At 63.4% G+C, this 20,947-nt stretch overlaps 1 protein-coding gene across 1 annotated transcript in view; it reads right to left on the bottom strand.

Moving 5' to 3' along the window:
• The window catches only part of ZFPM1 (zinc finger protein, FOG family member 1), a 61,341-nt gene extending 40,447 nt beyond the window's left edge, over positions 1–20,894 (bottom strand). Inside the window, exon 1 of the mRNA XM_081806241.1 lies at positions 20,737–20,894. Within this exon, the coding sequence (XP_081662367.1) occupies positions 20,737–20,776 (40 nt within the window). The 5' untranslated portion in view covers positions 20,777–20,894. The remainder of the gene's footprint in view (positions 1–20,736) is intronic.
• Positions 20,895–20,947: the final 53 nt, after the last annotated feature.

Genomic DNA, 20,947 nt, shown 5'->3' on the forward strand with positions numbered 1-20,947 from the left:
GCAGCTGGCCGCTCTGGCCCAGCCCTGGCCTGTTAGCTGCACCCCCAGCCTGCAGCCGCTGGCTGCCAAGGCTGCCAAGGCCCTCAGGGCCCAGCGACTCGTGCTTTACTCACAGTCCTGACAAGCAGCTGAGCTGATTCCCAGGCCCAGGTGGGTGGAGAGAAGCAAGCTGGAAGAAGGGGCTGCTGAGCAGGGCTGGGGGCGGGGCAAGCCCAGGAGGAGCGGGGGGCAGCCCAGTGTATGGGGCGCTGCTGAGGGCAACGGTGTTGCCCGACCCCAGAGCCCCAGGGCCCAGCGCACAGCAGCCCCAGACAGTTCGGGGCCCGTGAGGTCGGGCTTGTGCCACCGATGGGTAGAAGGGCACGACGGCAAAGGGGCGTGGAGGGCGATGGGTGGGCACAGGTGGCAGTGGGGGGCGAGGGGCAGGGTCTAGGCCCCCACTGGGAGCTGCAAAGGCCTGGGGGGAGGAGTCCATTCACTGGAGAGCTTCGAAGCTTCTCTAACGTTTAGAACCGAGGCAGGGTCCTGGCCCACTGCCTCCTGGGCGCTTACAGCCCCAAAGGGGTGGGGGCTCCCCGGGAGGGGTGCAGGCACCCACGGGAGGGAGCTGGAGCTCTGGGGAGGCCCAGTGCAGACATTGCGTGGAGCCCGGCTCTCCTGGAGGGTCCATGTCACCCCCGATCCTCAGCCCACCACGGCCTGAAGCCACCGACGTCTGCCCGCCCCCGCCAGCCATGGGGCCTTCACCACGCTGCCCCCTCTGCCTGGTGAAGGCCTCCTTGGCCCTCAGCAGGATCTTCCCACACAGCCTGGGCCTTCCTGGAGCCTTCTGCGTATCTGCAGGTGGTCTATTCTCCCGCAGTGGGGAGGGAAGCTGGCCGTCGGTGCTGCCCTCCTGCCCCAGGAGCCTCGAGGGGCTAGGGCTGGGAGGGGCCCATAGGCCTCCGCTGTGGCCCCACCAGCGGCTTCTTCAACCCAAGGTCAGTCCCCGCTGACAGCTTGGGGCGACCACAAGAGGATGTTGGTGAGATAATCTTGGCTTACTTGCGCGGGCACCCTGGCTCAGAGGGGAGAGGAGGCATCTGAACCTTTGCCCGCGCCCAGGTACCCTTCCACACTGGCTCTGCCCCCCGACTCCCGGAGTGGGCCGCGGCGGCAGGGGCGGGGGGCTGGGCAGCCGGTCTCTCCACCTTTCCACCAACCGTCAGTCTGATGGTACTCACATGCACTCTGCAGGGGGAAGCTCACTACTCCTCTTCCAGACATCTGGGTTCTAGACCCGCTGCTTCTCAGCCTTGCCCCCCACCGCCACCTTGGGGGGTCTCCATCAGGGCTGAGTACAACTGACTGTCGATTCGTCAGCTCTCCCGTCTATGAGCCAGACCCCGACACCCGTGGCCTCGGTGAGGCCGGCAAGCACTCAGGCCACACTTGGTGGGGCGGGGGTGCCGTCCAAGGTAAGCCAGGCTGCAGGAGGGTGGCCAGCCGTCGTCGCGACACACTCGGGGCCGGCTGAGGGCAAGGAGGTGCCCTCCACATCGAGAAAGAACGTGGAGTGCTGACCACGGTGCCAAGCAGGGCCCCACGCTCTCGGGAGCACGGACCGGGTCTAAGGAACAAGAGTGGTATGACCTCCTTCAGCTTTGAACACACTGGAAGGATTTTATTGAGACATAATTTCTATGCAGTAAGATTCATCCTTTTAAGGGTAGTTCGGCTTTCAAAGCAGCGTTTACTGAAAGATGGGCACGGTCCTGTGCAACCAGGGCCCATGTGGGCCGTTCCGGTGCGGATCTTCACCTACTCCCCCCCAAGCTTTCCGGGAGCCGGTCAGAATCCGGGGCTCTTTACAGGAGTGCCCACCCCCTCCGACCCCCGCGGACCCAGCTGTGTGGGGCGCCTCCCAGCGCTCCTCCCCACGCCCCCTCTGAAGGGCTCTATGACCAGAACTCACTGTGCAGTGCCCAGGACAAAATAAAACCCTCCCCTGGACGGACGGCAGGCAGGTGAAGGGGGGAGGGCCAACAAACGCATCCCTGTGTCCCCGAGTCGCCTGGGGGCCGCTGTAACCAAGAGCAGTGGGAGGACCACCTCCCGGGCCTCGGGCACCTCTCACCCTGCGGCCAGCCCCTCTTCCAGGCCTCACCCTCCCCGTACCCAGCCAGTCAGCTTCCCCAGCTCCTTCCTTTGGGGCCTTCAGCATGGATGCTAAGGACACACCCATCTCCTGACACACGCCTCCACCCCTCCACCTGCGCTCCTCCGCTCATCTGCCTCCCCAGCTCCCTCTTTCTCCCAGTGTAAGCCACACGGCCCACCACGGCCCACACCAGCACCCATCTCGCTCCGGGAGGGGCCGTCCTGGCCTGAGCTCCGACCCCTGCCTGGCTCTGGCCAACCCCACCGCCGCCCAGATGCCCACAGGGTGTTCACTTGATTGGTGTGCTCACTGGCTGTGCCCTGGGGCAGCACTGGGCACACAGTAGGTGCTCAGTGAGTACCAGTACCCATGGGCCAGGGGAGGCGGAGGGCCCGGCCAGCGGGGAACCTTGGAGTCTGAGCCCTCTTGTTGGGGCTGGGGGGTCAGAGGCGTGCCCCCTCTCGCAGCGGGCAGAGCACAGGCCAGGCCGGCCCCGCCCGGGGTCTCTAGGGACTCCAGGCTGGGAGACGTGAGATGAAGGGAGACAGGGTGCTGACACCCGGGGCGGTCCTGCATCCAGATCCCAGCCCCAGCCAACACCACTTCCTCCTGTGGCCAGCCCTATAACCGACAGGCGGAACTTGGGGGGCTTAACTGCCCCAGCCCCACGGCCACGCCCAGCAGGGGCCCAGGCTAAGCCTGGCACCCCCTGCACACGCTGCCCTCAAGGCCTCTCAGGGCAACCGGGCAGAAGAAATGGGCCTGGTTCTGGGGGCAGAGCCACGTGGATGGGGGACAGGCACAGGGAGGTAAAGATACGTGCCCAAGGTCTCACAGCTAGGACAGCGGACAGGGGGCCGGCCTGCTCCCCTTCCTGAGCCCTGCGTTCCCCTCGAGGTCTCACCCGCCCTCTGTTTATAGAGGTGGGGGGGTCTGCTGGGGGGATCCGGACCCAGGTCTGTGTGGCTCCCCTCACCAGGACTCAGTTTCCCTTCCTGGCTCTGCAACACTGTAGCTCAGAGAAGCCCTGCCTGCCTTTCTCACTCCTTTCCCGTCAACTCCCTGCCTGGTTGCTGTGTGACCGCTCTCTGGCCCCCCTCAGACTCTCTTCCCCAAGGCCAGGACCCAGGCTCTGGCAGCTCTGCGCTTGGTGGCCCAGGCTGGCACACCCCTCCCTCCCTGCCACGTGGGCATGGCCATCTGCCTCTCCGCTGTGGGGGAGGGGCATCAGCGGGGTTGTGAAAGGCCTGGCACCCGGGGCCCTCTCCCGCTCCGATCCCCGGGACACGTGTGCACAGCCCTCGACAGTTTATAGAGTTCCACCAGGACCCCCATCAGCACCAGCCTGTAGGGAAACCGGCTCCACCGAGCGGGGGAGGAGAAACAGGCAGAGAACAGCCACCGCAGCCCCCACCTGCCCCATCAGAGGTCTGTGGGCAGGGCTGGCATGGCCACGCAGGGCAGGGCAGGGCAGAGCAGAGGCCTCCGGGGCCGCGAGGCCCATGGCGCTCAGCCTGGGGGCCCTGCCCAGGCCCTAGTTTATGCACGTGACACACGGGGACTGACCCGCCAACCCCACAGAGGTGGGGTGTGTGTGTGTGGGGGGGGACGAGAGAGGGCTTTGCAGGAGGTAAAGACCCCTCCCAACGTGGCTCATCCGCAGGTGCAGTGGGATTTCTTCCACCAGGCTCCTGGTGCCCACCATGGGCTGGGTCAGCTGTGAGCACACGGGTGCCGAGCGGGGCAGGACACAGCCCCCAGACACCGTGATGCGCAAGGACGGGGTACAGATGCAGACTGGCCTGGGGGTGGGCAGCGAGGGCTTCTCAGGGGAGGCACTGCTTACACTGTGATTGCAAAGAATGCCCCAGGCAGAGGGGAGTGCCAGACCAAGTCCCAAGGGCGGGAGTGTTTGGTGGGGTCCTGCCGACAGCTAAGGATGGGTGGGGAAGACGCAGAGGGCTCTCGTTGCCCAGGGTCCTGTGGCGGGCGCTGGGCTGTGGGAGACCCAGGCCTGCCACCACCTTCAGGCAGCCCCCAGCTGGGTGCCACCTGGCTGGCCTGGCTCAGGATCCTCCCCTGTCTCAAGCCTGCCCCCCCCACCCCCGGGGCCCGGTCCCCTGGGGCAGGGGCCGGGCCAGGCGAGGCAGAGAAGGGGAGCGGGCCTGGGAAAGCCCGGCCTGCCTGATAGCGAGAGATTGGTTTCAGCCGGAGCTGCGGGCTGCCAAGTCCACATCCTATCCGCGGCCTGCACTCACTCGGCATTCATCACCGCTGAACTCGGAGACTTTATCGTCGCTAGGGGTTGGCGCCATCTCTGGGCCTGGCCGCTCCCGGCCCTCCGATGGGCCCGATAGCCGCTGATAGATTACCCGAGATTGCCGCAGCCAGCGCCGATCGCCGACACCGCGGGGCGGGGCGCGGACCACGTGGCCGGGCAGAGAGCACCGCACGCCCGGGGGAGGAGGCGGGCACGGCCGCCCGGGGGCGGGGCCAGGGAAGGAGCGCCCGCCGAGGGGCGCCGCGGCGCTGCGCACTGATTCTGCAGATGGGCCGATAAGGGCTGCTGGATGCGAGCGGGGGCCGCGCTAATGGAGTCGTCGCCGGGGCCCACGCGTCAGCTGGATGCAGGCAGACTGCTTCCCGGAAGGGGCCGGGTCTGCAGGGCGACAGGACCCTCCCTGCCCTCTGGGGAGGGGGTGGGGACACGGCCTCTGGGCTGCAGACCACCTCCTCACCGCCGGCGCTGGCTCTCCCTGCGACACTGGGCCCCGCGGTATGCCCGCTGCAGCGAGGAGCCGGCTCTGGGCCCTGCCAGGCCCCGGGCTCAGGACCGCATTCCCGCCACAGCGCCACGGCCCCTTCTCCAGGCCTGGCTGTCCTGATGCTCTGTGGGTCACGAGCACGATGCACACCCAGGCCTGGCAGACCAGTACCCGGGCTGTGTCTCCAACCCCTGGGGAATGCCATGCAGGGAGGAAGAAGCCGGGTCCTCTGGGCTAGCCTTTTTCCCTGTTGGGTGTGGCCGGGTCCCAAGCAGCCGCTCTACTCAGCTCTCACTGCACAGATAGGGAAACCGAGACGCCCGGAGTGTGGAGGGGGCTTCCCGGTGCCATGGGGAGTCAGCGGCTATGCGGGGCTGAGCCTGCACCTCCTGGCCCAGTGGGCACATTGTCCCCATGGGGGCCAGAGAGAGCCACAGGGTCCGGGAAGCTGGAGTGGGGCACTCCTGGGCTCAAACCCTGCCAGGCAGGCCCCGTGCCCATTGAAGCCTGTTTCCTCAACTGAAAACTGGGGGTTGAAAATCAGCCCCAAGTCTCTATAGAGCAGAGCAGAGGTAGCCAGGGGCCGAGGAAGGAAGGAAGGAGAGACGTGGGGGACAGCATGGGGGATTCGTGCTCAAGGGGGACAGTTTCTGCAGCCCAGTGCCACTCCATAAGCGCCTGTCCCCATCCTAGGGGATTCAGAGACGCACGTTCCCACCCGTGCACACAGCCCTCCACAGTGACGTGGCCTTCTCCACCACCTCAGGCTGCCTGCTCGCCATGGACACTGAGGCAGGGCTTGCAGGGGCCGGGCCTGCATTGATGGCGGGCTGGGGGATGCTAGGGGCTGTGGCGAGGTTGGAGGGAGGCCAGAGGCACTGACCCGTCCCATGAATGGTCCTGGGCAAACCTCTGCTGCCAGTTAGCGCTTGGCCCTATTGATCTCTCAGGAGGGGGCCGAGACTCGGGGGTCTTAGTGACCGGCCCAAGGGGACCCGGTGAGTGGCAGGGCTGGGATGTGCAGCCAATCTGTGTGGCTCCAGAGCCCATGGCCTTGACCCTGGACATTACAGCTTTGGAACCAAACCTTCTGGCCGCAGGCCTGAGGGTGCAGATGAGCCTGGGCAGGTCAAGGGCCCTGCTTGCATCTGGATTCCTCAAGCCCATCTGGCTGGGATAGAGTACATGGAGAGGAAAAGTCTGGTCCATGAGGAGGAGAAGGGAGGGGAGGAGCCCCACACTTCCTGTGTCCTACCCCACATCCTGGGCCTGCCTGTGACATGGCTGCTGAGGGCACACAGGAAGGGAGTGCCTGTCCTGGGGGCGGCGCCCTGACTGAGCTGGTCAGCGCGTGGCAGGGGCTGTCCTCCCTCCTCCCCACCGTGGTAGCTCATTCCCTGCTCAGAGCTTTGCCTCTGCTGTGCCCTCTGCCAGGTGGCTCTTATCCACACACACACACACCCCACCATCTGTCTCTCCTTAACGTTGGCTTCAGAGTGGCCGCCTCGCCTTCCACGACCCCAGTCCCCCAGCTCCAGGGGGCCCCTCCATCCTTAGGGTTCATTTCTGGTGTTCTCTCTCTGTTCCCCAGCAGCCTGGGTGCTATGAGGGCAGGGACCGAGCTCCCATGAGGGTCACGGGGATCCCGGACGAGGCCCCAAGCACAGCAGGGCCTCAGACAAGTTTGGAGGCCTGAACACACAAGGACACCCAGAAGTCAGCCTGCTGTCCCTATTCCAGGCACCCAGCCCTGAAGGAAGCGAGCCTGAGCCCTGCTGCAGGGGACCGGTCCTCCTTGTCTGCGGGTAATGACCCCAGCTCCCGGGCCGCTACGGCTCTGTCCATGACAGCGCTCACTGTACGCACTGACTTGTCTTTCAGTTTCTTTTTTCCCGTGGGTTTGCTTTGCTTTCCTGGGACAGGGGCTGGGGTGGGGAGATTTTGAAATCAACTGAGGGAGTACTTATCAAGCACCTACTACATGCCCTGCACTGGAGAGACTCTGAGGCAGGTGCTGGGGGACCCCTCCCGGGGGACGGGGCCTAGGTGCTGTCCTTTCATTCTTGAGTGCTGAGTCCCTCTTACTCCATGCCCTGGGAGGCACTGTCACCCTGTTTTGGGGCGGGGGAGTGAAGGCGCTCAGCTGAGGTCACATGGCAGCAGTCTGGTTCTGGTCCGACAACCCCCTCCCTGTTTCCATCCCTTAGATCTCAGCCCAAACCTGTTCCCTCCTTGCCCCTCTGCTATTTTCCACTTATGCATTTTTGCAAAACGCCCACACCTGTGGCTGGTTTTCGGGTCATGGAGCCCTGCAGGTGCTGTGGAACTAGGGGAGCCTCTGGCCAGGCTCTGGGCCAGCTGGGCCTACCTGGGCCCCCCATCTCACCGACAAGACAATCTGTGGAGTGCAGAGTGACTTTGAGCCCCCAAAGTTTCTTGAACACCTCTTGCAGACATGGTCTCCTGTTATATAAATTTCTGAAAATGGAAAATCTGAAAGACCCTGTTTCTAGAATACAGCACAGCCACAGATAGACTAAGGAACCCCTTGAGAAACTCCTGTTTCAGCCCTCATTGTGTGGATGGGGAAACTGAGGCCCAGGGAGCAGACGGTGCTCCATCAGAGTGCACAGAAATTGCCCTGGGAGACAGACAGACCAGACCCTCCCATTTTACTGATAGGAAAGCAAGTTTGGCAAATGGGTCGGGACTCTCAGTCATTAAAATGGTACCATGGCCCCGTCCCAGCCTGATGCTACAGCGAGCCTGGCAGTGTGAGGTTCTGGATAAAAATCATAGCGGGGGGGGGGCAGAGATGGGGGGACAGCATGCACAGTGTGGAGGTGCTCCAGACACAGGGAGGGGGAGCTGGCCGGCCTTGAGTTGCCCCGCCCCATTTTTGAACTCAGTGTTTCCATCTGGGAGTCAGAATTGCCGGGGCTGATCTTGGGAACGCCCAAGTCCTGGTCCCCTAATTCAGGCTGTGGGGGTCTGGGCTCTGAGGGTCAGCAAGAGATCATCCAAGGGCCAAACTGTCTGTCCCCAGGCACCTGGGCAAACGGATGAGCCCAGCAGCAAGGCCCCGGAAAGGCTGGCCCTTCCAGAGCTGGGGGGGGGGTGGTGGGATTTCCATCACGGGGTCAAGGTCCGGGCAAGACAGTGTCCCCCACTCCCTAAACGAAGGGCTCCTCGTAGAGGAGACCCGCCCCCTCTGAAGAGGCCCCGCCTCACATGGAGCTCAGCCAATCCCCAGGCCTCACTCCCGCTCATTTGCCTGTCCGTTTCCATTGGCGGCATAGAGATTAGGACCTTCATTCCCAGGCCGCGGGGGCGGGGCCTGGGGAGAAGTTGTTGCGGGGCTAGGCTGGGCTGGGCTTTGAGGGGCCGGGCTAGGGGCGCTGGGGGGTGTGGGCTGGGGGTACACTGGGCTCTGCGGGGGGCCGGGCTAGGGGCACTGGAGGGGGCTGGGAGCCGGGGGGCCCGGCTCTGGCCTCTGAAGGAGCAGGTTCTGGGGGTGCCAAGCTCTGGATGACCTGCCCCAGACCCAAGTATGGGACACAAAATGGCCACCTGCCACACGGGGAGGACTTTGGTTATAGTACATGCTCTTCCTTTTCCTCTAAAGCTCCGTTAAATCCTCGGACTCCCCCCCCCACCCCCAACCCCGCCCATGATGAGTGACTCAGAGGGGGAAAGATACTGACCCAAGGTCACAGAGCTGGGACGCAGCAGCACAGTTGGGACCTCGCCCCTCGTCCCAAGGCTGGGTTCCTTCCCTCCAGGGAGGGCCTATCGGGGGCAACTTCTCATTTAGAGCTGCATCTCCTCAGGGAGGGCTATTTTTTGGCTTCCTTTGCAAAATAATGATGAGGACGATGATGGTTTTAAGGGGACCCGAATCCCCCGGGGCAGATCTAGTGGCATCATGTTCCCGGGGCTCCGGGAACTGCGGGTTGGTGGGCTCGCGGGTGTGAGTGTGAGTGTGCACACGCTTTTGTTCCTGGCATTTTGGTGGGTTGAGATAAGGGGAACAACAGACCGGCGCGGAGAGAGCAGGCAGATAGATGAGGCGATAGGGTTCCTCCACCACACAGGCCTATCGCCTTTTATCAGAGTTCCCTTTTCTTTCTTTTTTGTTGGGGGGGAGGGCGCAACACACCCCACCCCCAGCCCCCAAGCCGGGTAACGGAGGGGTGGGGGCCTCCCTTGCTCAGATCCCTCCTGCTGTGTCCACACGCCCAGAGCCCTGGCCCCCCGAGCTCCCGACTGGAAGGGTGGGGGTCCCAAGGACTGTGTTCACAACAGGGAGAACACAGAAGAGCCCCAAGGGGGAATGATGAGGGCAGGGAGGCCCAGAGGCTAGTGGCCTGGAGACTGGGTGCTGAGCCCCTCTGTCCAGACGGCCTGTGCGCCCCCGTGGGCTTAGCTGTGCAGGACAGGGAGACCTCGCAGCCCTAGGTCTCTAGGGCAGGCCTCAGCATCTTCAGCCCCATCTTACAGATGCAGAAACTGAGTCTCAAAACAAGGATGTGCCTGTGAGCCATAGCAGCGGGGGCCCCCTGTGCATTCCCTCTGGCTCTGGGAGCCAGACTCCCAAGGCCACAGGATAAACGTTCCAGAACCATCCACAGCACTGTGTGACAGGGTCCCCACACCTCTGCACCCTGGAGCTATTTGCCAAAATCAGTCCAGGAGGAATCCTGGTGGGATTCATAGAGGGTGTGCAGCAGGCAGGGAGGGCTTGCGGAGGCAGCCCCAGCCCCGACGGCTCCAACCCCTGCACAAGTCCCTGGAGAACACGGCCCTCACTGCACACGGCTGGGATTATGATTACGCCCATTGCACAGCTGAGGAAACTGCGGTGCAGGGACAGTCAGTCGCTTCCCCAGGGTACCCACCCAAAGGGCAGAATTTGAACCCCAGTCACCCCACTCTACACTTGTCCTCCTCCCCCACATATGCACCCATTTCACTGGAAATAGCTGACTTCCTTTAGAATAATGAAACAAAACCCAAAAGACAGAAAGAAACCAATTTTATCACCAAAGGAACCTATTTTCTGGGGGCAGATGAAATGACCCCCGGAGATAAGCGGGAGGAGAGGCGCCCCATCACCTCCTGATCTCAGACAGGGCTGTGTGGTCCCAAGCACTCACTCACCCTCTCTGCGTCTGGGCCTTTCTCCCCTAAATGGAGGGAGCAGACCCCTTAGGAGAGGAGGAGACCCCCAGACCCTCCAGCTATGATGGAGACCCAGACCTTGACAAGGCCTCTAAGTCAGTCTCTACTGCTCCTTTCTGTGCTGTGTGACCTTGGATGAGTTGCTCAACCTCTCTGAGCCTTGAGTCCTCTTCTGAGAAGAAATGAGGTCAAAGGTGGCGCCTTTCCAGGGCCGCTGGGACTCTACAGGGTAACACAGGTCAAGCCCAAGCCTGGCACACAGAAGTGCCCTGTAAAGGGAGCTGCTACCTGACAATGGCTACCATTGGAATTGTTAGGACTGTGGCGTCCTAGCACATGTCGGAAATGTTGCTGGCGGCCCACTCAGGCCTCCTGTCTCTGGGATCACAGAGAAATCTTATTTCTTGAGAGTCGCCTAAAAAAAAATACAGAAAGGGGGAACCATGGGCTGCATGGGTGCGCCTGCCAGGAGTCCCGGGCAGCCCCTCCGCGGGGGCCCCAGGCATGCGCCGGGGGGTGTCGTGCCCCCCCAGGCCTTGGGCGTCCCCTCCGGCACAGCTGGGGGTGGGTGTCGCCCTGCGGGTGCGCGGCCCCCACCTGGCTGCCGCACCTGTCCCTCAGTGGGAGGATTAGCCACACGCGGGGCCCTAATCGCTGCTAATCACACCACCATCACCGCGGGATCTCGGATCAGCTGAAGGAGGCGGCTTTATCCAGACAGACGCGGAGATGGCACCTAGTCCCATCTGGGCGCCGACTGTCACAAGTGGCAGCCGGGCCGGGGAAGGCAGGGAGCCGGGAGCCCCTCCCCCTCCCCCACCAGCCAACGGCGCTCAGCTGGGTCCCAACATTGACTGGGCACGCACTGTGTGACCTGGTACCGTTCTGGGCGCCCGGAGACAGCAGAGACCCTGCCCTCGGGGCACCGCATCCTCTCGGCAAGCTGGGGCCCATCTGACGAGGATGGAACTGAGGCTCACGCGCCCAGAAGTAGAGCAGGGCAGCCGGGGCAGACTCCCAGCTGTAGCGGGGCGCCTTGAATCCGCCCCTGTGCCCCCAGAGGTTCAGCCCTCAGGCCGGGGGCACCGTTCCTTCCACACCGTTCCATCCTCCTCTGCTGCAGCTTTTCTGAGCGGAGGCCCCAGCCTTCCCCTCCCCGGCCGGGCCCCCAGACACTGCCTGGGTGCAGAGGCCTGGGAGGCGCAGGCTGGGCGGGCTGAGGTTCACGGCCGGCCCCGGGGGCCAGGAGAGGCAGAGACGGCCAAGGGCTCCCCTCCAGGGCCCCCACCATCCCCACCCTCCTCCCTACCTTCTTTTTTCAAAAACATAATTTATCTGTGTATTATCAAGAAATCCAGACACTTTAATCAGTGAGCTATGAAGTCAGAATTTCCATTCTTATCTGCGGGAGGAGTGGAAACGGAGGAGATAGGCGGCGGGAACGGATCGCTGGTAGGGAATGTTAATGGGCGGAGAGGCTGGGCTATTGGCCACGGAGACGCCGTATCTCCCCCATTATCAAGGCCGTATCTCACCAACCATCTCAACGCGGTAATGGGGCCAGTTCAACTTTCCGAGTTATCACAGGAGCTGAAACCTGCGCCCGCCAGAGGCCGGGCCGGCAGACAGTTCCGGGCGGACTGGGCTTCGGCCGGCAAAGCCAGGAGGGGTGGGGGGGACAGCCGGCCTGGCTGGGGTCCCCCCGAGGGCCTGGGTGCCCCCCGACCATCAGGGCCACCACACTGAGTGTCGAGAGTCCCTCTGTTCTCCAGGAAAATGTTTGGTTTGGGCAGAGCCGGGCATGGGCATGTTGCACAGGAGGGGAAACTGAGGCAGGAAGCCAGCTCAGGGTCCCAGGGCTCCCGGGCCCTCCTGAGCTGTGCCAGGCCCATGAGGTGAGAGAGTGTGGTGTGAGGGCCTGGCAGGTGGGGGGAGGGGGGAAGGGAACACCACGCCCTCCTACCTGGTGGCCCCTTCTTGGGGGTTTTTCCAGGCCCTAAGCCCCAGGAGCAGGAAACGTCAGTAACAAAGACAGCAGGGTGAGGACACCCTTGTAGGCTCTGCCCCTGCAGGTCCTGAGTGTGAGGCTTGGCTTTGTAGCCCTTGGCAGCCTGGGGTACACTCAATGCACCCCTCAAATGTGAAAGGGCCTCCCACCGCCCTCAGCCCTCCTGCGTGGGACACCCCATGGGGGCCAGAGCCCATAAGCGGAACACTTTTGTTCATTCAAAAGGAAGGGACCCCAAATCCACTCATTCCAACCCTCTGAGGACTTAGTGCTCCCACTTTAATGCTCAGAGGGGCATCTGAGGTGTGGAGTAAGAGTCTCCCCTGAGGCCCGTCCACTGCATGGAGCCCCCATCGGACTCCGAGGGCCCCAGGAACTGGCCCGGCTATAGACCGGGTCGACTGGGGCTCTGGTCCTTCTCCTGCAGCCACCTGGGCCCAGAGAGGGGAAGGGACTCGCCCAAGGTCATACGGCCAGGGAGAAACAGCCTGGTCACCACAGCTGGGCACTGCCCGGAACCACAGGAAGGCCTCAGTTTCCTGGACTTGAGAATGGGTGTTGCCAGGCTGGCCGAGAGCCAGAAGAGCTCTACCCCTGGAAACCACCTCTGTAGCCATCCTCTCCCCCTCCCCCAGGTTGGGGAGCTCGGGCTGCACTCCTCCGTCGGAAAACCCACTGAGCCTCAGTTTCCTGGGCTAATCACTGAGCGTCCCTCAAAAGTGGCTGCAGAGGAGGGTGGGGATGGTGGGGGCCCTGGAGGGGCATGAGCAAGTGTCTGTAGGTTCTGGGCACACAGCAGGGGCTTAGTAAGTACTCGGGTAGTGCTTGCTGTACTGACCAAGCAAGGCCTGGCGAGCCCGGGGTTGATGGCAGGATGAGCCGGGGGCCCCAGACAAGCTGGGTCTGGATGGGAGGAGGCCACGCGCAGTCCTGTGGCTGCCCGAGGCTCTGAGCAGAGGCCTTCTCTTGGGTCTCAAGCGTCAGAGCACCGGATGCCTGGGCAGCCCCCGAGCCCTCCCTGGGGGCTGAGAATCCAGCAGAGCCCAGGACAGATCCACCATTGCCTGCGAGGCCCTGTCCCCAGGGGAAAGCCCACCGCAGGACAGAGCCGTGACCACCTGGCCTGGGCCCTCTTCCCCTCCTGCTCTCTGGGTCTGACTTGCAGGGTGGAAGCTTGATGGAGAAAAGGGAAATTGAGGCAGGTGGCCTGTGACAGGTGTAGACACCCAGGGCAGACTGGGAAAGCTGGAGGGCCTGAGTCAGACACCAAGAGGAACTGGCAGGAAGCAGGCCCAGGGGGACAGGACAGGACAGATGACCCTCTGTACTCTTCACTTTAACTCTGTCAGACAAGCCCAAGGGCACCCCAGCTCTGGCCCGGGCTGCACCTCCTGTACCAGGTCTTAGCCTCCCCACCCTGAGCCGTCGGCATCGATGTTCCACTTTGTGGGGGAAACTGAGGCTCAGCTACTTGCAGGAGGCCTGGGCACCCTCAGAGCCCAGCCTGGCATCCCCATAACATCCCCGTCTTGCAAAGGTGCAGACTGAGCCTCGGGAAGGCAGGGCAACGTCTGTGTCTCTGCAGAGTCTTATCCTGGACCCCAGGATCTGGCCTGTCCTTGGCTGCGGCCACCCACAGGGAAGCTCCGGGAGGCGCCCACGATCACAGCCCACATGGTGGCCACCCCCTCCTTCCCAGGAAGCAGCATGCCTGCCTGTTCTGGGGGGCCTAGGACACACGCCCCCAGCCTGGGAGCTGCGGCAGGCCTTCTGCAGACCACTGCCTCAAACCTGTTTCTATACTGCTCATGCACCGTGTGACCCTGGTGTAGCCACCCACCCTCTCTGGTCCTCCACTTCTTTGTGTATAAAGCAGGTTGAGAACCCCAACCTTAGCAGGCGTCCAGGAGAATCACGGGAGGGGATGCCTGCAAAGCACTTAGCAGATGGGAGCTGTCAGCTGCTGGCTGGCTGGGTCTCTGTCCCCATTGTAGCTCCTGGACTGAAGGAACCAGGAGCCCCCGGGCTGGTCTGAGCTCTGACCATGCTCGGGCTCCTGGAAGCGGTGACCCAGCACCCTCTCTCCTCTTCTAAAGCTGGGGAAAGCCAGGCTCTGGGAGTCCACGGCCTCTGGTCCAGGGGAGGCAGACAGGAGGGACAGGAGGTGGAAGGGAGGGGCTGGCTTATCTGCCTGAGCCAGCTCTGGCCCAAGGTCAGCTGCCACATTCCTGACCCAGCGGGGACACTGCCTTCTCCCAAACAAGGGGCCTTGGGAGAGGGAGAAGGAGGGGAGGAGTGGGCTGGAGAGGTCCTGGGACAGGTGGCCTGGGGGGGCTGAGGCAGCGCGGTCCAGAGAAGTTCTGCCCACCGGTCCTGCGGCCTCCAGCATGTCCCAGCCCCCGAGGGCCTCAGTTTTCTTACCTGGAAGATGGGTGAACCAATGATGCTGATGGTCATAACGGCAGGGAAGATCCTTGGGCAGGAAAAGGACTGAGGGGGTGTGGTGCATCAGGGTCCCCCCGCCCACAAGTCCCTTCACAAAGGGGGAGGCTGGAGACAGGACTCTGTGTGAAGTGTCCAGTGCTCCAGACTTCTGGCCAAATCGCAGTAATGCAACCAGCAGCAACCAGGGCTACCACATCCACCAAGGATGTGACCTTGGGACAGGACTGTACCGTTGGCACTTGGGATCTCACAGACCTCAGAAAGACCCCAGGAAGGCGGTGCTGTTATTAAGCTCTTGCTTCGAAAGAGGGAACTGAGATGAGAGACGTCATCTGTCCGCAGGGTCACGGTGAGGCCAGGACCAAAGGCCAAGCGGTGGCCCCCTCTGTGGTGGCCTCCCACTCTGGAGATGCGGGCAGCCCGGGCCTGGAGCATAAAGCCTCTGCTCCCAGTGTGGGGACAGGGTGGGGATGGAAGCACTGGGGTCCCAGGGGGCAGGGTCCCTGTCCTCAGTCCGCCCACTGGCCACACGGGCAGCAGGCGTGGGTGGGAGCAACATGTCCTCCAGCAACAAACAGCTCGGGCTCCCCTCCCGAGCCGGGACCCTGGGTGTGCTCCAAATAGCACCCACAGTACCCCAGCCCTGCTTGGGCACTCGGCACAGCCACAGGAGCAGGCACCGTGTTATACCCATTCTACAGATGAGAAACCGACTGGGAAGGAAAGAGACACTCACCAAGGCCACTCAGCCAGGAAGCTGAGCGGACGGGAGGCCAGAGTGGCAGTCTCAGATGATGTGAATTTCCCTTGGATTCTCATGGCTCAGGTGGCCAGCCACGTGGCCAGCAATGGCAGCATCCCTATTTTGCAGATGGGTAAACCGAGGCTCACTCGGGAGGGCCTTGCCCATAGTCCTACATCCATTTCACACTGTGTATCCGTTAAGTCATTATGGGACAGAGTTCTGGAAAGCCCACCATGTGGGGACAGGACAGATACAGTCCCCACTCCCAGGTTGCAGAGATCTGAGCTGCCTGTGCAAAGGCCCTGGGGCCGGGACTAAAACAAGCCAACGAGAAATCCTCCCCTCTCAGCGGGAACACAGCTGGGCCAGCCCTGGTGAGGGGCTCTGCCCGATGGGGGCTGCCTTCCCCCAGCCCCCATGCACTCCTTTTCTCATAAGAACCCACGAAGTGCAACTTCACGGTAGCCGAGCCCTCACCTATGGGCATCTGTCTCCTCCTGCCACTGCTGAGGACACTGAGGCCCACAGGGGGCCAGGAGGTACATGTGCAGACCAACTCCCTCTGCAGGTGTTACTGCGCCCACTTCTGGATCCCCCTTCACCCCAGGCCACTCCTGCTGAGCGGGGAGCAGTAGACAAGGCCCAGAGAGTAAACACGTGGCTGTGGCCTCAGTTTCCCCCTCTGTGAAATGGGAACAGGGACCCTGGGGCATCTCCAGGGGTATGGTGGCTGGGTGGGCAGGAGCCCAGCCAGGCGCCCGAGGTCCCTGGGCTTGGCGATACCAATCAGCGGGCAACAGCTGCCTCCAGGAGGAGGCCCGTCGATGGCAGATAGGCTGCCTGGGAGTATTATTCACGAGTCCGTCAAGCCCCAGGAACGTCTGGTTGGCATAGAAACAGGAGATAAGGGGTACAATTAATGGCATCACATTCCCTCCTCCTTTCTTCCCCAACTGACCCATTTAAATCCCTGGCGGGTCTGGTGCCATGCTGGGCTCCCAGTGACCTCCAGGGAGGGGCTGGCTGGGCAGGCAGGGCTCGGCCAGGGCTCAGGTCCCCGGGCAGGGCTGGCTTCAGTCTCCCCAGGGAGCACCCCTGCGCAGCAGCGGCTCAGCAAGGAGGCTCTGGGAGACTCGGCAAGGGCTGGGCTGGAGAAGGACCCTACAGCATCTCCGCTCCCAAAGGCCCATTTCACAGATGTGGAGACTGAAGGCAGATAAGCCTGGGGGCGGGAGACAAGAGGAAGGCAGAGTGATGCTCACAGGCTGGCTGGTTCAGGGCGCGGGGCCGGGCTGCCTGCGTTCCACCTCTGGCTCTGCCACTTCTTTGGGGGAGAAACTTAAGCAATCTGTGCTCAGTTTCCCCAGATGTAAAGGTGATAGGAATAGGACCTATTTTAAGTTAGTAGGTGGCCTGGCACAGAGTAATCTCTGTAAGTATTAGCTATTGTTAATATTATTACTGTCCAGTGCATGAATGAGCTGCTTGTTTTTCCTGAGGCCCAGGAGTGCAGGAAAACCAAGAACCATCTAGAGCCAGGGTGGAAGCCAACCTCAGGGGTGACAGCTGGGCTCCAGGGTCCACCTGGCCCATTCAAGTCCAGGTTCAGAGCTGGGGGCCCTTGAGGAAGGCCCTCCTGGCCTCTCAGACCTTCATCCCCTGGGCTCACCACAGATCGGTCCCCATGTTCCCAGGGCTCTGAGGCGGGGGCAAGGCCAGCAGAGGAGGACAGGACTTGCGTCCCTGCTGACCCTGGGATAGCAAGCACTGTCACACCTGTCTTTCACAGAGGGGAAACTGAGGCCGTGGAAGGTAAGTGAAATGCCCATGGTGGCTCGGCACCAAGATCAGCCAGGGGGCCAGATCCCCCTCTCTCTTCACCCTCTGCCATCCCAGTGAGGTATGGCACGGTGAGGGGGCCCCGGGGGGCCATGCCAACTCCCACGTGCCTCCGTACTTGGCAGGAGACTGTGCCCGGCTCTGCTCTGCGCAGACAATCCCTCTTCCGTTCCTGCAAGCCTCCTCCCCGTCCTGGGCCTCAGCCGGGTCTCGCGCACTGGCCCTCACCTTCTAGAAAGCCCTGGCAGTGCCACAGGCGGATGCTGAACCGCTGGAGAGAGCACAGGGTGAGTCTGAAGCACGGAGTGAATTAGTCATCCTGTGGCCACCAATAATTTGTTTAATCAAACTGGGAGAATGTGTGAACAACATCCTCCCAAAAGATGGAGTGGCTGCCGGAGGGGGATGGGCAGGGCAAGTCCCCAGCTTCTGCTGGAAGCCCCCACCCAGCTGGCCTGGGTTTCCACTAGGTATCTAGGCCCATGGTCCCTGAGGGGCTTCCCCCTGCCAAGTGGCCCCCTTGACACCACCAGTCTGACCTGGGGGCTGATTCCCGTCAGCCTGGCCCACCCTCCTCACCTCCCACAGGCATCCCTTCCCTAGCCTCCCTTGCCTCTGGGCCCTTCACACCCCCGACAACCGCCAGGAATCATCATCCCATTTTTCAGAGCTGGAAACTGAGGCTGGCCCATTGTCCCTGGAGGTACCTCCACGGCGGGCCTACTGCTGACCTCGAGGCAGGTAACCCCTTCTGGGACGTGTCCCTGACTGGACTTCCACCTATTACCCCTCACCTAAGACAGGGCTGGGACCCAGTGCATGCATGCAGCATGTGCTCAGTAAAGACTTGCTGAGTGAATCAAGGCAGGTCTTCCATCCTGATCTGGGGGACCTGCTTGGAAAGACCATCAGCACACTGGCTTCCTCCCTCTCCCCCCAAACTCAGCCCTGGAAACGGAAACCACCTTGATTTTTGTCAACAAGACTCTAAGCGGCCTACACCTAAAACTTGCCAGGAACGCACACCAACCCCAGCACCATTCAAGGGGGAAAACACGCTCTCTCCTGAAGGTGACAAACCCCACCTCGGGCTATCTCACACCATCTCGTAGGAATGGGACGGGTGTCCCCTCCCCTCGCCCCGGAGCTCTGGGCCAGCGCCGAGTCACTTTCCTTTCATTTTGACGGACTGTACCACCCGCAGGGGAGGATCAACTTCTTGGCAATTAAGCATGTTTGGGAAGAAAACTCGCCTAGACGACCGGGCGCAGACGCCCGCTCCCCCTGCCCCCGCCCTGGCCCGGGTCCGGGGCCCCCACTCCCCCAGCCACGACTCCCCCGCGCTGTTGTTCCTTCTAACCGGGCGGGCCTGGTGGCCATAGATAAGGCCTCTTATCGCTCTTGGCGATCGCCATCCGGCCGACTGGCCCTGCGCTTATCGCAGCTCACATCGACCCGGGCGGGAGGAAAGCTCGGATGGCCGGGGGTCCCGAGCTGGGCTCTGCCCGGCGCTCCCAGCCGGCTCGGCCCGGCCTATCGTCTCGGCCATCTGGCCGGCCAAGGCCGCGCTCCTGCCTCGCCCTCCCCCGCTCCCACGTTTGAAGTTAATAAATGGAAGCGCCTATCGCCTCCACCATCGGTTGCGCGCCTTATCAGCACGGCACATCTATCTCTGCGTGGAACAAAAGGCGCACAGAGGCGCGGGCAGCTGCGCCCCGGCTCTGGTGAGGGCGCAGGGGGCGGTGGCCCCAAGCGCCCGGCCCCCTCCCCTCCACACCCGCGGCCTGGTCGCAGGTGAGGCTAGCGCGGCGGGCGCACAGCTGCGAGGGCCGCACGCAGCGCCGCGGGCAAAGGGAGGGCGGGCGGGCGCCGCCGCTTGGTGACAATCAGAGTTCGCATCTTAACGCGCCAAGATCTGCCAGAGGGAGGAGGAGGCGCCGGGGGTGGGTGGGGGGCAGGGAGGGTGCTCGGTGCGGCCTGCCGCGCCCCGGCCCCTGCCCGGATCCTGGCCGGGCGAGGGTCAGCAGCGGGGGCTCGTCTGCGTGCCCTATGTGGTCCCTGTCCCCAAGGAGCACCGCTCCGCCGACCCTTCTGGGCCAGGGCGCTCGCCCTGCTCGACGCCTTATCGGCGCTGTCGATGGGTTCCCAGCCTGAGATCTCCCTGCCCGCGCTATCTGTATTTCGCATCACGCTGAAACACATACACACGCACACACGAGAACAGACCGAACAGAGGCGCACGGGGGAGGAGGGGAAAAAGAAACCGGAGAACGAGCGCAGATCGGGACCTGTGGGTGGTTTTAATACTTAAGTTGACTTGATAAAGGCGACTTTCGGAAAACAGGTCCTGCTTGCACACTGGGGGAGTGGGTTACCGGAACCCAGATTCATGCTTGCGTTCCCCCTGTCCAGGACCTCGGGGGTAGACGCTCCCCCCCAGGCGCGTGCACATGGGATCCTGGTGGCAGTGGTCGTGTGGCCAGCCCGGTGCCTGGGGCTGGCGGAGGGCTGGAGGCCTCCCCTCTTCGCTTCCCATCCTGCCTGGCAGATGCGACCCCCGGAGGAAACCCCGTACTCAGGCCCTGGCTGAGAGGCGCGAAGTTATTGGTGTGGGGTGGGGAGCGGCGCTTCCTGTACGCGCGCTCTCTCGCTCCTCGCGCAGCCGAGCGGCCCAGAGTGCGCGGCGCTTTTATCTCCGGGCATTGGCAGTATGAACTCAGCGGCCGCGCGGTCCCCTGGGGAGTGGCCCGCGGGCCGGAATAGGCGAGAAACTTGGGACACGCGCAGAGGCGACCGTGACCTGGCGCCGAGGCCCCGGAAGCCCCTCTTCCCTGACTTGGAGTAGCCCCTCGGATAAGGGGGTGGGGGTTGCCTGCCTGCTACACGTGCGGCCTTGGCCGGGACAGAGAGTAAGGTCGGACCTCCAGGAGGCTGTCCCCAGGCAGGGAAGGCTCGAGTTTGAGACCCCAGCGACAGGGCGCGGGGATCTGAGCGGCTGGAGCCGAGCGCACGGGCTGCGGTGGCCGCCCGCGCCCCCACCCCCCAGCCAGGCGGCGATTGGGCCAGCAGGAGAGGTGGTGGGCGCCGGCCGGTCCCCGCCACTTGGTCATGCATTTCCACGCGGCCCGGGTGCCCCCTCTCCCTCCCAGGTCTCTCTCTGTTTCTCCCTCTAGATACAAAGCCTGAGAGAGTCAACCGCGCGGCGAGATAAGATCACAATTTCAGCCCGTCCCGACAAAGCGATCTTATCAGGATGGGACTTGCAGAATGGAATATTTTAAACTTTATCTGAGCCCAGATCGGGGCCGCCTTATCGCAGCACCATCTCGGGGATGCGGGGGAGGGGCAGGACGCAAGGTGGCCGCGCCCCCAGCCGCCCCGCTCCCGGCCCCCTGGGCGGACACCCCTCCGGGCCGGACCCCCGGTGCCGGAGCCGAGACGCGGGGGCCCGGCCGGCCGGCGGAGATTAGATTACTGCGCGCTTGGCGCACAGCGCGGGGGGCGCGGCGCGGGGTGAAGGTCGCGGGCGCCGCGAGCGCAGCCGGCCGGCCGTGTGGGGGCGGGCCAGTGGGGGCCGACGAGGGTCGGGGCGAGCGGGCAAAGTTTGACTCACGCTTGATCTGCCGGGGGTTGCTCTGTTTCCTCCTGGACATGTCTCCGGCGCCGCGCGCCCTCCCGGCGGCCGCCTCTAGCCCCTGGAGGGCGGCGGCGGGCGGCGGGGGCGCGGCGGGGCCGCGGGGCGGCTCATGCCCCCGGCCCCCGGGCTCCGCGGCCGCCCCGGCCCGCGCCCCAGCCCGCCGCGCCCGGCCCGGAGCCGCTGCGGA

The sequence above is a fragment of the Leptonychotes weddellii genome, chromosome 16 (assembly GCF_054177405.1).
Source record: "Leptonychotes weddellii isolate Sample4059 chromosome 16, ASM5417740v2, whole genome shotgun sequence".
Classification (NCBI taxonomy): Eukaryota; Metazoa; Chordata; class Mammalia; order Carnivora; family Phocidae; genus Leptonychotes; species Leptonychotes weddellii.